The 14,986-nt window shown below is 41.6% G+C and overlaps 1 protein-coding gene across 1 annotated transcript in view; it reads left to right on the top strand.

Moving 5' to 3' along the window:
• Window positions 1–14,986, top strand: part of LOC134284900 (uncharacterized) — a 194,001-nt gene that overhangs the window by 73,663 nt on the left and 105,352 nt on the right. The window contains exon 2 of the mRNA XM_062844441.1: window positions 2,711–3,372. Within this exon, the coding sequence (XP_062700425.1) occupies window positions 2,779–3,372 (594 nt within the window). The 5' untranslated portion in view covers window positions 2,711–2,778. The remainder of the gene's footprint in view (window positions 1–2,710; window positions 3,373–14,986) is intronic.

Below are 14,986 nucleotides of genomic sequence, written 5' to 3'. Positions count from 1 at the left end.
AAGGAGTTTTTGACGGAATCCTTAGAGAAATAAATAGAGGAATTTTAGAGAAAAATATTGCGAAAATTTCTGGTGAAAGTCCTGTAGGAATCATCAGAGGAAGTTCAGGAGAAATTAAAGCAACATTTTTGGAGGAATTCTTGTAGAACCCAGGGCGAATATTCGACATAATTCTTGAATCCAGGGAAAAATCGGAGGAATTAAAACAATCTGTACAATATTTCCAATATCCCAAAAAAAATTCTGCAAAACTGTTGAGCATTCAAAAAATTCTTCAGGTTCTATGCTGAAAAAAAACAAAGGTCACACGTGCTCTAAAAAAATTAAAGTATAACTGTTTATAAATTACAGGTGGAAATCGAAGCTCGTCGTATTTGATAATAAAGAAATTATTAAAGTTCGATTATCTTGCGACTTCAAATCTCTTAGAATCAATTAAAAGCTGAATATAGTATAATTCGATCATTTCAAAATATTTCTTACGTCAGAGTGATGAACCTCATGTTATTGGCGGGTTTGTGAGACAAAGCGAATAGTTTTATATAATAAGTATTATAACTTATTTAGTAACGCGTTTGATATCATACCAAATTCTGCTCTCTGATTTTTGTCAATAACATATTAATATCAAAATTTGTTATTGAAATATTTTCCAATTTCACTGTTATTAAGTTGTTATTGAAACTAACAAAACAAGTTATTGAAATGGTTTTCCAGGAACATTTTTTGTTATGGAATTTGTTATTTTGCCGCTTATGACAGACAAGTTTTATAACACAATATGTTATGGTAATAACTTCAAAATAATCGATATTATTATTCAGTTTATTTTGCCCAAATAACACTGCTCCTTATGCTGTTGTTATTCCCTTCTGCTCGGGTAGAGGAATCACAATAGCAGTTCCTGAAACAATACCTGAAGGAATCCCTGAAGAAACCCCAGGACGAATACCAGATGCAATTTCAAGAGGTATTCCTTTGAGAATTCCTTAACAATTCCTGTAGGAATTCCTGATTTAATTCCAGGAGGAAGAAGTGAGAGTAAGAATCCCAAGAGATTTCGGAAGAATCCTTGCAATTTTTTTTAGTAAACCTGAAAAAAATCCCAAAACAAAACCCCGAGTGAATCCCTGGAGGAAATCATGAAGGAATCTCTGAAGGAATTCTTAAGGGACTCCCTGGAGGAAGTATTGCAAAAATACTCGAAGAAACCCCAGGAGGAATCCCGGAAACAATCCCATGAGGAATTGCTTAGGAAATCCCAGAAGAGTTTTCTAAACGAGTTCCTGGAAGATTTTTTGTTGCAATACCTGAAAAAAATCTGATGACATTAATTTCTTCAATAATTTCTGGACGGATTGTTGAAAGAATCCTTAGAGCAATTCATGAATAAATACTTGGAAGAAATTCAGAAGATGTTCCTAGAGGAATTCGTAAAGAAATTTCAGGTTTTTTTTTTTGCTCTTAGCATGACGCTGGCAATTTCTCAGGGAATGCATCAGAGAATCACCCCCGGGAATTTCTTTGGTTTTTCACAATTAATTTCTCTGGGAATATATCAGGAAATATTGAATTATGTCCCATAGCATACCTCAGAGAATTCTTCATGGAATTCTTTAAGGCTTTTCTGCAGAAATTACTGAAAAAGCCCTCTGGGAATTGCTCAGAAAATCTTTTGGGAACAACTATTAAAATTTCACAAGAAACATCAAAGGAAATTCCGCAAAGACACCCGAATGATTTTTTTAGAGATTTTCCAATGCAATTTTCTATGGAATTTTTAAGGGATGTTTTAAAAACTGCTCAAAAAATTTTAGGGAATTTCTTAAAACATTCCTCAAAGATGATTTCTGGCAATTCTTCAAAAAAAAAACTAAGGAAAGGTTCTTTAACGAGTTTCTCCTGCAAATCCTGAAAACTTTCTTAGAGACGCTAGGAAACTTCCCAAGAAATTCCACAAAAAAATCTTTCAGGAATTTATCAGGGTTTTTAGGCAATCTTCCAAAGGATTCCTTAGGAAATTCTTAGGAATTTTTTTCCATAAATTTTTGAAAGGATCAGGACAGTTTCAGAAGTCATGTGACTTTCCGAAAAAAAAAATAGGTAATCCTTAGGGACCATTCAGAAGCCACGGGGGGATGTGCGTTTGACCAAAGTCCACGCTCCATAAAATCTTCAAATTTTTTGTATTGACAAAGTTTACGAAGGGTAAGGGGAGGGTCTTAGATGTCCAAAATTTGGTCTTCGTGGTTTATGAACAGCCCCTTAGGGAATCCCTTAGAGAATTTATCAAGGTTTTTCTTCAATTACCTATTCATAGAACTTCTCACAAACTTTCTCAAATGATTTCTAGGGAATTAGATACCTCAAAGAATACTTCGAGAAACCTCTCTGGGAATTATTCTAGGAATTGTTCAGAAGAATTTTCTGGGAATTTGTCAGGTAATTCTCCAGAGAAGTCCTCCCCGGAGAATTTTCTAGGGAGATATCCTGGGACTACAATAGAGAATAAAGTAGGCATTTCTTCAAGGAACTCGGGGAATATCTAGAGGAATTTTTCGAAGATTCTCTTGAGAGTTTTTTAGAAAATTCTTCAATGAATTTTTCTTCAGGTAATACCATTGTTTGTGTTGGAAGACACAAAATTGTACCATTCTGTGTATTTAACACCAGCCTGAACAAAAACTATTTTTCTTTTTCTTTTTTTCAGAGTGCATCACCGTGTCTCATTGATGAAGCTCGGCACGTGGCGAGCCTGAGCAAAACCCCTTCCGAACAATGACCGAATCCCCGTTCGTATACGGCGTGGAGTTAAGATCACCTCCACCGACGACCGGACCGAACAGCCAGCTGACTCAGTACGACCGTTTCCTCAAGACGAAATCCATAACCGAACAGCTGCTGCTGGGACATCATTACCACTACGACGACGCCGCCGCCGCCGTCCCAACCCAACTGCCGTCGAACATGGCCGAACTGTCGTCCCTGATGTTGGCCGGCGATGGTGAAAATGTTTACACGACTTCCCACATTGCCGCCGCCGCCGTTACCACCAACCTGACGTCCTCGCTGGGTCAGATACGCAACATCATGGCCGAGCTGTCCCTTCGGGGAAGAGCCAGTGCCGCCGTGGTAACAGCCGCCGCCACCACCACCGCAGCCAGCTCAACTCCCACCGGGGCGAGCAGTCCCAGTGCAACGTCAGCGGGCAGCCGAGGGGGAGGCGGAGATTCAACGTTCCAAAACAATCTCATCATTCCGCTCTATGCGGTTATCTTTCTGCTGTCGGTGGTGGGCAACCTGCTGGTGATCCTGACGCTGGCCCAGAACAAGCGGATGCGAACCGTCACCAATGTTTATTTGCTTAATTTGGTGAGTATGGGTGCGGGATAATTAATAACATTATCATTGGCTTGGGGGGCCTTTCTGTATGGATCGGTCTGTAAACAGTCAGCGGAACGACACACTAGGTTTATTCCATGGAATAATGTAAAAACACTTAATTATCTGATCAAAAACATTAAATTTCTATCACGCCGCGATACTTAGTCCTCAGTATATGTACCAAACCACGCTTCTATTGCATTGTGCACAGCAAGTGAGTTTTAATGATAGATTGCGTACTCAGTACACGAAGCGACGGATCAGGGTAAAGTAAATCATTTACAAATGGTTCGCTCTCGTCGCATCACAGTTTTTTTTTACCATTTGTCAGCCTAATATTGAATCAGTTTTAATATGCAACACATCACACAATTTCAGAAGCAAACTGCTTGGCTGTAATCCCCAGTCTTTTCATGTAAGTCACTTGAAGCATGTGTATTATCCAAGTTGCACATTGCTAACATATATGGCATTGCAACATGTATACATTTATTTGTTTAGCATCACATTTAACATACGACTTAATCAACAATACGCCACAACACTCGGTTTGCGGCTGCTGCTCTCCATTTTCGCTATAACGCCTTACATCACGCTCCATCTGATGCGCCCATCATGCGCTCTGCGCTTCATGCTTTCTTGTACCAATCGAACCGGATCAGTAGCGAATATCAACTTTACAGGATTGTAGCCCGGTATTCTTACAGCATGCCCTGCCCACCGTATCCTTCCGCCTTCTGGATGCTGATTTGGCCGTAGACTACAGTTAGTTCGTGAGACATCCTCATACAAAATGGCTAAATTTGACGATATAGTGCTCCGTTTCTAGTGAACCGATTTGAGGCTGTTCGGGCTCGTTTGGAAGTTAACCATCAATGTTAACTTCTTTTCCCGATCAGCCTAGATAGCTGTGTGGTGTTGGTAGCAGTTGCCTCAATTGGCTAAGACTAACACTAGGGACCGCCTGAACCAGTGTTAAGAGCCCACTAAACAGGTGACCCCTAATTCAGGGTGTTATGCGGCTATATGGGTTCGTTTAATGCGTTTTCTCCATTGGCGTTTTCCAATTGACACCGATTTGGCTTGTCGTTGATGTTTCCTTTTTGTGCTGTGGGTAGTGGCTACGGCTAGGAAACCTCAGATCAATTCTCAGTGTAAAAAGCGTGCGTAACCCAAGTGGCTTTACTTCAAAGAGTTAATTTTCGTAGGGGAACTTTTGTATAGGTTACCCATTGAACCCAGTTTTGCTTCTTTCATTATAAATGAAGTGTCGTTCCTCGAGCATGATATACCTTAGAATAATGTTAAAAGTATGTTTCAACCTTTCCTTATGGATGCCTTCAAGCAAGCTCTTGTATTCAGCATCTTTTCACTGATATTTAGCAGTATTGCTACGATTTTTACATCATCTGAAGTAGCTTAAACATTAATTTGAGATGCTTCAGTTTAATGGATTACTTAGGTAGTACAGTTCATGGGTAACTTAACATAGAATTGCACCTAACCGAACTCTGCATGAGCAGAATTTGTCATGAGTTGACTGATTGGCATGTGTCAGATGAGGAATCTCCATTTGACCTTCTTTGCAATTTTGAGTGTTTCTTCGCATACTTTGCGTATTCAGGCGGCCCTGCTCAAAAATTGGGGAACATGTACTAATTGGTTGCGACCACATTTTATGGATAACTCGCTTCCATTGCTACTTCAAGAGAGTTTCATTGTGGTTTTGTTATAACAACGCCCTTCATTGTGGTATACCATATACCACATATTGCTGCAATACCATATTGCTTTGAAAGAAGCTTGTACTATGCGGTCTGTGCGTATCGCAAGAGGTATTCCTGAATGAAACTCTGAACTGTTAGTTCAAAATATCTTCGGATATTTCCGCCCAAGAATTATAGCTATATAATCGACTTAGTGGGCCCTAAAAAGCTCTGCTTACTTCAAATCTCCAGGAGCAAATGGAGGTTTGTCCTATTTTTCTCCAAAGGGATTTGAGTATTTCAAACATGTTTTGAACTCTTGTAGTTTTCTATTAGGTATTTTCATGGCGTGAAATTACTTCATAGCTTTCTTCCCGAAAGGGTGCGTGCGTTGTATAAAGAAGGATTATCACATCTGTGATGTTCGTCTGGCTGATAAGCCTATTCATGTGAACTCACATGCCTCCCCATTTGAGATGTTCACAGTGACTCTTTTACACAAAGTTGTATAAGTTTTCAAGAAAGTAATCGCTCAAACGTAGTTTTTGCTTGGGTGATTTCTTGAATAAATATTGAGGATGCTTTCGATGACGTGCCTTTCAATGTCATATTGAAAGTCACAAGCTACTTTCAATGAGCTATAGGCTCTCTTTACGCTTATGCGTTTTACAATGTCCTTTGCAGGGCACTGATTAAACCCGTTGTGGTATGGGCTTTGAGCTCTCGTTGCGCTTATGCGTTCATTCCCTCTTCTGGCACTCCTTCCTATTTCATCACCTTTTTCTTTCCTAATCCCATGCCATCCCTTGTCCCATTCTCCCTCAGGTAAATTATGAAATAGGCTTATATGTATGGCGATGGCACAAATATCCCAAATGGAGGATAACATGCCTCTGGACTCCAGAGTCTGGAGCCGGCCTTCTGATACCTGATAGTTCGTGACAAATCCTCATACAAAATGGCTAAAATTGACTATATGGTTTCTAGTGAACCGATTTGACTGAAACTTGGAATTACATGAGTTTTGATTTGTATTAAATTGATTGAATTCTGTTCACTATGTCAGATATATGAAACGACAAATTAATGTACGCATTTCACGACACACATTGTTAACAGTCGGTAGTAAGAATCCAAGGTAAATGAAAAACCTCGAAGGTAACCCAGTCTACCGTGACAATACTTCTTAGATGAATCTTGTCGTGTTCGATTCCATCTACTACATGGTCTACTAGCATGTACTTTGTTTTTGAGACATGCATCACCAATCCTATCTTTCTGCTTCACATTGCCGGCAGGAATATAGCTCTACCATTATTTCACAAATTACACAAATCAACCCTAGGTGACAGACGACGGATGATGGCCTGGCCGAGCATTTTGTAGGCGGCATTCCAAATGGTGATCCTCCTCCTCTGAAGTCCTCACATACCAAATAGTTGCCTTTCTTGTAAATGGGGAAGATTACCCCTTGCCCTTACTTTCACTCCTCTAGTAGCTGTTCGAGAGACCAGATCCTGACTATCAACCGCTACAGACAAGTTTTCTGGGATCATCTTGATACGCTCAACTGCGATACCGTAAACCGGGGTCAAATTGATCTTCGGGTTGAATTGGATCAGTCGTTTTTCATGTAAATAAAGCATTTTTTGAACAGTTTCTTTACAAATAGCATTATCAGATTAACAGCACAGATGAAGATCTAGTAACTTCCGCCAAGGATTTCGCGACGGTAGTAGTAAAATCTTGGTCTAAATGAGACCTTTGCAAACTCCAGATCTAAATCAGGCGATCATTTTACAGTCTGATTCCATCGTGACAAGTTGTTTTAAAAACCTGCAAGTCCAACGGTGATAGGATTGTTCTACAGTTGCACGTGTGAAGTGTAAAGTGCCTGAAAGGTAGCTAGAAATCTTGTAAAGTTATTATAATAAGTTCTACTAGTTAAAACGTTTATTTTATTAGGACTGAAACTGGACTAAAAGCTAGAAAACGGAAAAAAAGTGTGTGAAACTTAAAACGATACGAAAAGGTAGGAATAAAGTGAAGTTAGCTAGATATTGGGGTGATTTTAACATGTGGTTATCCATAGCCACGAGAAAGTGGCTTTTCCGTTTGGAATATTTTCATTCCCAGGACGGAAGTTGGTGAGCAAACGAGCCCGGCGTGTGTAAAGTAAAGCCGGCGTGTGTTCAGCGTGAGTCCATCGTGAACCGGCGTGAATCCCCCCGTCTGTGGAAGACTGACGAGTGACAGGGTCGAAGATCCTGGCGGCGCAAAACGTAAATCCAGCCGTTTCGAGAGCAGCTTCCGAGAACCACGTGCCCCGTCGACACCTGGTTCAAACGAGCATCAGCAGGATCGGATACGGGATAGCAGGTAGTCATCTCGTGGTCGCAATCAATTAGTGCGCGTGGGTCGAGCTAGCAACGCCCCCCTGCGATCCCACGAATCAGTCACGTCCCCACGCATCCTTAGCTTGGGGTGACCCGAGCGTATGAGTGACCAGCATTTGACGAAGGCGCATGAGTGCCGGCGTCCCATTACCACGTTTCCCGTCCATACACCGAGCACCAAGAGCGCAACATCGGTAGCAGATCGGCCGCAACGAGAAAAAAGGTACCTATAGGTTAAGCCACACACACACCCCCAGGCAGGTCAGGGATTAGGGCCCATACGCAGAAACGATACCCATTGCGAACGATAAATACCACTGTAACCGAACAAACTGGCTTTCAATATAGATTATCCCTAACAGAACAGGCTTGCATGAGAAGGTCGGGTTGTTGAGTATATTGTTTGAGTTGAGATTTGGAGTGAGTTTTTTTATCGGTTGATTTCGTAGCCAAGGAGTGATCGGCTTTATTCGTTGGCGTTGGTGAGAGATCCGAGTAAAGTGTTTTGAGGTTTTTGATCGGACGTTCGAGTGATCCACAGAACCTGCCCTGAGCTTCGTTCTCAGTAGTTAGTCGGGCGTAAAACACCAAGCTAGCAATCTGGATGTACGTTCAGATTGGCGCATAAGCTAGTTGCGGTTTATGAACCCTTGATTTCCGGGAAAATTCCCATTACAACCGGGGTCAAATTGATCTCCGGGTCGAAATTGATCAGACGATTTTCCGTTAGATAAAGCCTACTTCAAATAGTTTCCGTACAAATACCGTTGAGTATATGTTTCCAACTGTACGATTCTAGAAGAAAACAATTTAAAATATGCTCAGTCTAGCTGAAAACCCTCTGATCAATTTCGACCCGAAGAGCAATTTGACCCCGGTTTACGGTACCATTCTTACCAACTGCTTTGTTGGTTTTGTCCTGGTGAATGGTATCATTAACTTGCCTCCGCCTGGGAATTGGATCGTTTCCGTCCTCTGCTGCATTGGCGTAGTCGCTTCTTTCGTTATTGTGGTCTCCCGTGCTTATGTTCTCCACATCATTCAGATGCTCATCGGAGTGCTACTTCCACCTTTCGATCACCTCACGTACATCCTCCCGTCATTATCCCAGCATATTTTGACTCGCGGCATGGATCCGTTGAGGGGCGTTGAGCTTCTAGTAAAATTTCCGTGTTTCATTAGAAGTTCCTGAGGGTTCCGGATTATTTGGCCGAACGCCATTTGGTCGAATGCCGTTTGAACGAAAAAAAAAGGAATGATGAAGAAAAGTAACCCCTGTTCTCTACATCAGTATTGCTCGAAAGAACAGCCTATGATTCAAAGAAGGAAAACTCTTTGATTAAATCTCCCGGCAGTTTTAACACCAGCTAATCCTTGAATGGCAAAGCTAGAACGAAAAGCCTATGATTGAAAGAAGGATATATTTCTGATGATCATATTGGCAGTTATATCAAATATCAAAAACTTACTCTGAATTCTTTTGATCATAATTCGGTCAAATGGCATTCGGTTAAACGACCCGTTCGGCCAGATGGCATTTGGTCTAATAGCGTTCGGCCAAATGGTCGGACACCGTTTCCGAGATATTATGAAAAAAATCCAATTTTAGAATGAGTATTCGCCCTTTATTCTGTACCGCTATCGATCTTCAATTCAACTGGCTTCAGCCAGTATGGAAACTTGAATGAAAGAACAGGGAGAAAGACTTGTTGCTGTAAGAGTGAAAAAACAAAGATTTGAATAAGTTTTTGAAATTCGAAAACATTTGCAGCCCTCAAAGTATCTTTAGACGGATCCCTAAGAATTCAGGAAACATTTCGGGTTTAAAAACCCTGGGCTTAGCTAATTGAGATATTGATCGTTCTACGTAATTCCGCATTTTCTTTTCCAAATTCTTCCTATTTCAAGCATCTCAACTATTTTTCCCATTTACAATACTCTCTCTTACTTAAACAGATTTCTATACTTGTGAAGGCTAGTCGAATTGAAGATCTTTTGTGGTACAGAATAAAGTGCGAATAATCAAACTAAACTCGATCGCTCGAGGGTGAATACCTCAACATCCAGTAAAGATGTCGCAATTTTGAGGTTAAATTCAATCCTTGGGGATCTAGAACCACCGATTCAGTTAAGAAATGATTGGGGTTTTGAAATTTGGCACTCTGCATATATTTCACTTACGCCACCCCTAGATATCTACCAAAATTGCACATTTCAAAGTGTGCAAAACTGATCGGACAGCAGCACCCCTTTGATTTACACGCGAGCAATTTTCGGAAAAATCCCTGGATAAATTTTCTGGAACAATCCCTGGCGGAAACACCGATAGAACTTCTGGAAGAATCCTAGAAAGATTGCCGTGAATCATCCCAGCAAGTATTATTTATTGAAGGAACTCCAAGATAAATTCTAAGGAGAAACCCTACAATAATTCTGGGAGGCATTCTAGGAGGAATTGCTGGAAGAATCACAGTAGGAATTGCTTAAGGATCAATTCCATAAGAAATTTATGGCGAAACCTTTGGACAAAGCAGGATTTAAACGGCTACGCAGTCCTTAGTACGGAAAAAACGAGGTTTATTGTTTGCCCGACGTTTTGATACTGGGGATTTATGTCATCTTCAGGGATAACTAATAGTTAGTTTTTGATCTTATGTTTCATCTACCTGGAACTGTATGGTTGTCTTGGATAAAAATTCCTGGAGGAATCACCCGATTAACTACTGGAAGAATCTCATGAAAAATCTCTAGAAGAATTCATAGAAGGATTCTGGGATGTATCATTGTAGAAATTTCAGCAGAAATCCTAGGTATTGCTGGAGGAAACGGTACAGATATTTCTCGAGAAACCCCCTAGGAATGCCTAGAGCAGTCCAAAGGAAAGTTCACTAAAATACCAGAAGGAATTCCAGAAGGAATTCCAGAAGAAATTTCAGCAGCAATTAAAGAAGGAATTCCAGCAGGAATTCCAGCAGAAATTCCAGAAGGAATTCCAGGAGGAATTCCAGAACGAATCCCAGGAGGAATTACAGAAGAAATTCCAGGAGGAATCTGAGAAGAAATCCCATAAAGAATTTCAGGCAAAATTCCTGAGGAATTGCAGAATGTATTTCAGAAGAAATTCCAGAAAGAATTTCATAACGATTTCAAGAAGGAACTCCAGAAAAAATTTCAGAAGAAATGCCAGGAGAATTTCCAGGAGGAAGTCCAGAAGAAATTCCAGACGGCATTTCAGGAGGAATTCAAGAGGAATTCCAGAAGGAATTGCAGAAGCAAGTTCCTTCTGGAATTCCTTCTGAAAGTCCTCCTGGAATTTCTTCTGAGATTCCTTCTGAAGTTTGTATACAGCGATAATGAATAATACAAAGCAGTTCCTGATCCGTAGCAGCTCTCTGTCCGAGGCGACCAAAATGCTCCGGAATCCTGTGCCAACTAAATTCAGCCAGCACACATTAAATCATCCCCTTCAAGAAACTAATCCGATTAAAATCTGGACAGGTATCAAGGGTAGACTAAACATCCACCGAAGAAAAACACCACCCAGCCCTTCTTCCCGGGAAAGGTCAGACTAATAGATGTATCCACTTGGGTAAAAACCACTTCAAAAAAGAAAAAAAAAGAACGAGACACATAATCCGGAAAATCATTCGCCATCATGGAGTAAAGAAGAAGCGAAGCGGTGCCGGTGGTACTCTGCCAACATCGCCGATAACGGGTTGGATCGATTGGTCGGGTCGTGCTGGAATTATGTCAAGCGGATGGATCCACGTCACTTCTGTGGCTATCATCGAAATAGACCTGCTCAATGTCATTAAAGTTAGGTGACTTGAAGGCTGAATTAATATAGTTTAATTGTTTTATTCATAAAACATAGAGCATAAGAAAAAAAATAATTTTCAGAAAATGGATTTTGTGAGCCTGTCTGCTGGTCCGACTGGATGCTGTCGATACCATAGAAGAGCAATGTAGCTCTCTCAATCAACAGGATTCGATTTTCGGAGAACTTTGATGCGGAGAACTTTGATGCGAAACAAACTCAGCCACTAACCCTGTTTCGTATGCTAATCAATTGGATACTTCTCCATCATGGCAGAAATCCGGATTACGGTTTTCGAGCTTTTCAATTCGGTTGGTGGGAAAGGGTGTAGCTGGGATGAAATGAGCTGATTTAGTGGACCATCAAAATGGGACGATAATTAATGGTAATGCCGTTAAAGCCGCGGTAGTGTCTCGCGGTAGGGGGTTTACGTGCTTTACTGTGACGGGGAGCACACTGGGATAAGTGGATATGAAAAAGGATAAAGCGATGCCCATTCGAGGGTTGGCAAGCGTTGTGGAGTATCGGGTCTGTATCGTGACGCTTTCCAGTAAACCGTGAAAAGCAATAAAGCCCGGCGAAATGGTCCAAGATTTGGTCCAACAATAATGCTGAGAATCTAAGATAAGCGCGACAATACCTGGTACCAGGAATTATTATTAATGGCCCACTAGTTGTGGGAAGACTCCCTGGCTCCCTTCCTTGCTCCCTTCGTAGTCATAAAGTTTGATGATTCTTCACGGAAATTTCAGATTTAATGTATGAACATAAAAATGCTGCTGGCAGGTTAAACTGGTGGTTCCAGCTGATTTTGCTTCCAAATCAACACTAGACCTTGAAACACAGGGCCCGTATATAAAATACATTTTATGGTATCGTTAAGACATAAACGCCTATGCCTCAAAAAATGGTAAGCTAATTTCAATCTTCTATATCTCGGACTGATATTCCTCCCGGAATTCCTTCTGGAATTCCTCCTGAAATTTCTCCTGGAATTGCTTCTGGAATTCCTCCAGGGATTCCTTTTGGAATTCCTTATGACATTCCTCCTGGCATTCCTTTCGAAATTCTACTAGAGAACCGTTTTGGAATTTCTACTGCAATTCCACCTGGAATTCCTTCTTGAATTCCTCCTGGAAATCTTCCTGGAATTCCTCCTGGAATTCCTCCTGGAAATCCTCCTGGAATTACTCCTGCAATTCCTCCTGAAATTCCTTCTGGAACTCCTCCTGCAATTCCTACTGGAACTCCTCCTGGAATTACTTATGGAATTCCTCCTAAGATTCCTTCTGGAATTCCTCCTGAAATTCCTTCTGGAATTCCTCTCGGAATTCCTCCTGGAATTCCTCCTGGAATTTATTCTGGAATTCCTCCAGGGGTTCCTCCTGGCATTCCTTTCGAATTTCTACTAGAACTCCATCTAGAATTTCTACTGCAATTCCACCTGGAATTCCTTCTTGAATTCCTCCTGGAGCACCTTCTGGAATAGGACCTGGAATTTCTCCTAGAATCGCTTCAGGAATTCCTTCTGGGATTCCATCTGAGAATCCTGGAATTCCTTATGGAATTTCGTTTGAAATTCCTTCGTGCATTCCGCCTAGAATTCCTTCTGGTATTCCGCCTGAAATTCCTCCTAGAATTGTTCTGAAATTGCTCCTGAAATTCCCCTTGGAATTGTTCCTGGAATACCTTCTTCAATTTATCCTGGCATTCCTCTTGAAATTCATTCTGGAATTCCTTCTGGAATTCCTCCTGGAATTCCTTCTGGAATTCCTCCTGGAATTCCTTCTGGAATTCCTCCTGGAATTCCTTCTGGAAATCCTCCTGGAATTCCTTCTGGAATTCCTCCAGGAATTCCGTCTGGAATTCCTCCTGGAATTCTGTCTGGAATTCCTCCTGGAATTCCGTCTGGAATTCCTCTTGAAATTCCTCCTGGAATTCCTTCTGGCATTCCTATTGGATTTCCTCCTGAAATTCCTCCAGGGATTCCTTCTGGAATTCCTCCAGGGATTCCTTCTAAAATTCCTCCAGGGATTCCTTCAAATTTCTACTGGAATTGCACCTGAAATTCCATCTAGAATTCCTCCTGGAATACCTTCTGGAATTGGTCCTAGAGTTCCTTCTGGAATTCCTCCTGGAATTCCTTTTGGAATTGCTTTTGGAATTCCTCCAGGGATTCCTTCTGGAATCCCTCCAGGGATTCCTCCTGGAATTCCTTCTGGAATTCCTCCTGGAATTCCTCCTGGAATTCCTCCTGGAATTCCTCCTGGAATTCCTTCTGAAATTCCTCCTGGAATTCCTTCTGGAATTCCTCCTGGAATTCCTTCTGAAATACCTCCTGGAATTCCATCTGGAATTCCTCCTGGAATTCCTTCTGGAATTCCTCCTGGAATTCCTTCTGGAATTCCTCCTGGAATTCCTCCTGGAATTCCTTCTGGAATTCCGTCTGGAATTCCTCCTGGAATTCCTTCTGGCATTCCTATTGGATTTCCTCCTGAGATTCCTCCAGGGATTCCTTCTGAAATTCCTCCTGGAATTCCTTCTGGCATTCCTCCTGGATTTCCTCCAGGGATTCCTTCTGAAATTCCTCCAGGGATTCCTTCTGAAATTCCTCCAGGGATTCCTTCTAATATCTACTGGAATTGCACCTGAAATTCCTTCTTGAATTCCTCCTGAAATACCTTCTGGAATTGGTCCTGGAATTCCTTCTGGAATTCCTCCAGGGATTCCTTCTGGAATCCCTCCAGGGATTCCTTCTGGAATCCCTCCAGGGATTTCTTCTGGAATTCCTCCAGGGATTCCTTCTAGAATTCCTTCTGGAATTCCTTCTGGAATTCCTCCTGGAATTCCTTCTGAAATTCCTCCTGGAATTCCTTCTGGAATTCCTCCTGGAATTCCTTCTGGAATTTCTCCTGGAATTCCTTCTGGAATTCCTCCTGGAATTCCTTCTGGAATTCCTCCTGGAATTCCTCCTGGAATTCCTTCTGGAATTCCTCCTGGAATTCCTTCTGGAATTCCTCCTGGAATTCCTTCTGGAATTCCTCCTGGAATTCCTTCTGGAATTCCTCCTGGAATTCCTTCTGGAATTCCTCCTGGAATTCCTTCTGGAATTCCTCCTGGAATTCCTTCTGGAATTCCTCCTGGAATTCCTTCTGGAATTCCTCCTGGAATTCTTTCTGGAATTCCTCCTGGAATTCCTTCTGGAATTCCTCCTGGAATTCCTTCTGGAATTCCTCCTGGAATTCCTTCTGGAATTCCTCCTGGAATTCCTTCTGGAATTCCTCCTGGAATTCCTTCTGGAATTCCTCGTGGAATTCCTTCTGGAATTCCTCGTGGAATTCCTTCTGGAATTCCTCGTGGAATTCCTTCTGGAATTCCTCGTGGAATTCCTTCTGGAATTCCTCCTGGAATTCCTTCTGGAATTCCTCGTGGAATTCCTTCTAGAATTCCTCCTGGAATTCCTTCTGGAATTCCTCCTGGAATTCCTTCTGGAATTCCTCCTGGAATTCCTTCTGGAATTCCTCCTGGAATTCCTTCTGGAATTCCTCCTGGAATTCCTTCTGGAATTCCTCCTGGAATTCCTTCTGGAATTCCTCCTGGAATTCCTTCTGGAATTCCTCCTGGAATTCCTTCTGGAATTCCTCCTGGAATTCCTTCTAGAATTCCTCCTGGAATTCCTTCTG

This window comes from Aedes albopictus, chromosome 1 (genome assembly GCF_035046485.1).
Source record: "Aedes albopictus strain Foshan chromosome 1, AalbF5, whole genome shotgun sequence".
Classification (NCBI taxonomy): Eukaryota; Metazoa; Arthropoda; class Insecta; order Diptera; family Culicidae; genus Aedes; species Aedes albopictus.
This window is presented reverse-complemented; position numbering and strand designations above follow the sequence as displayed.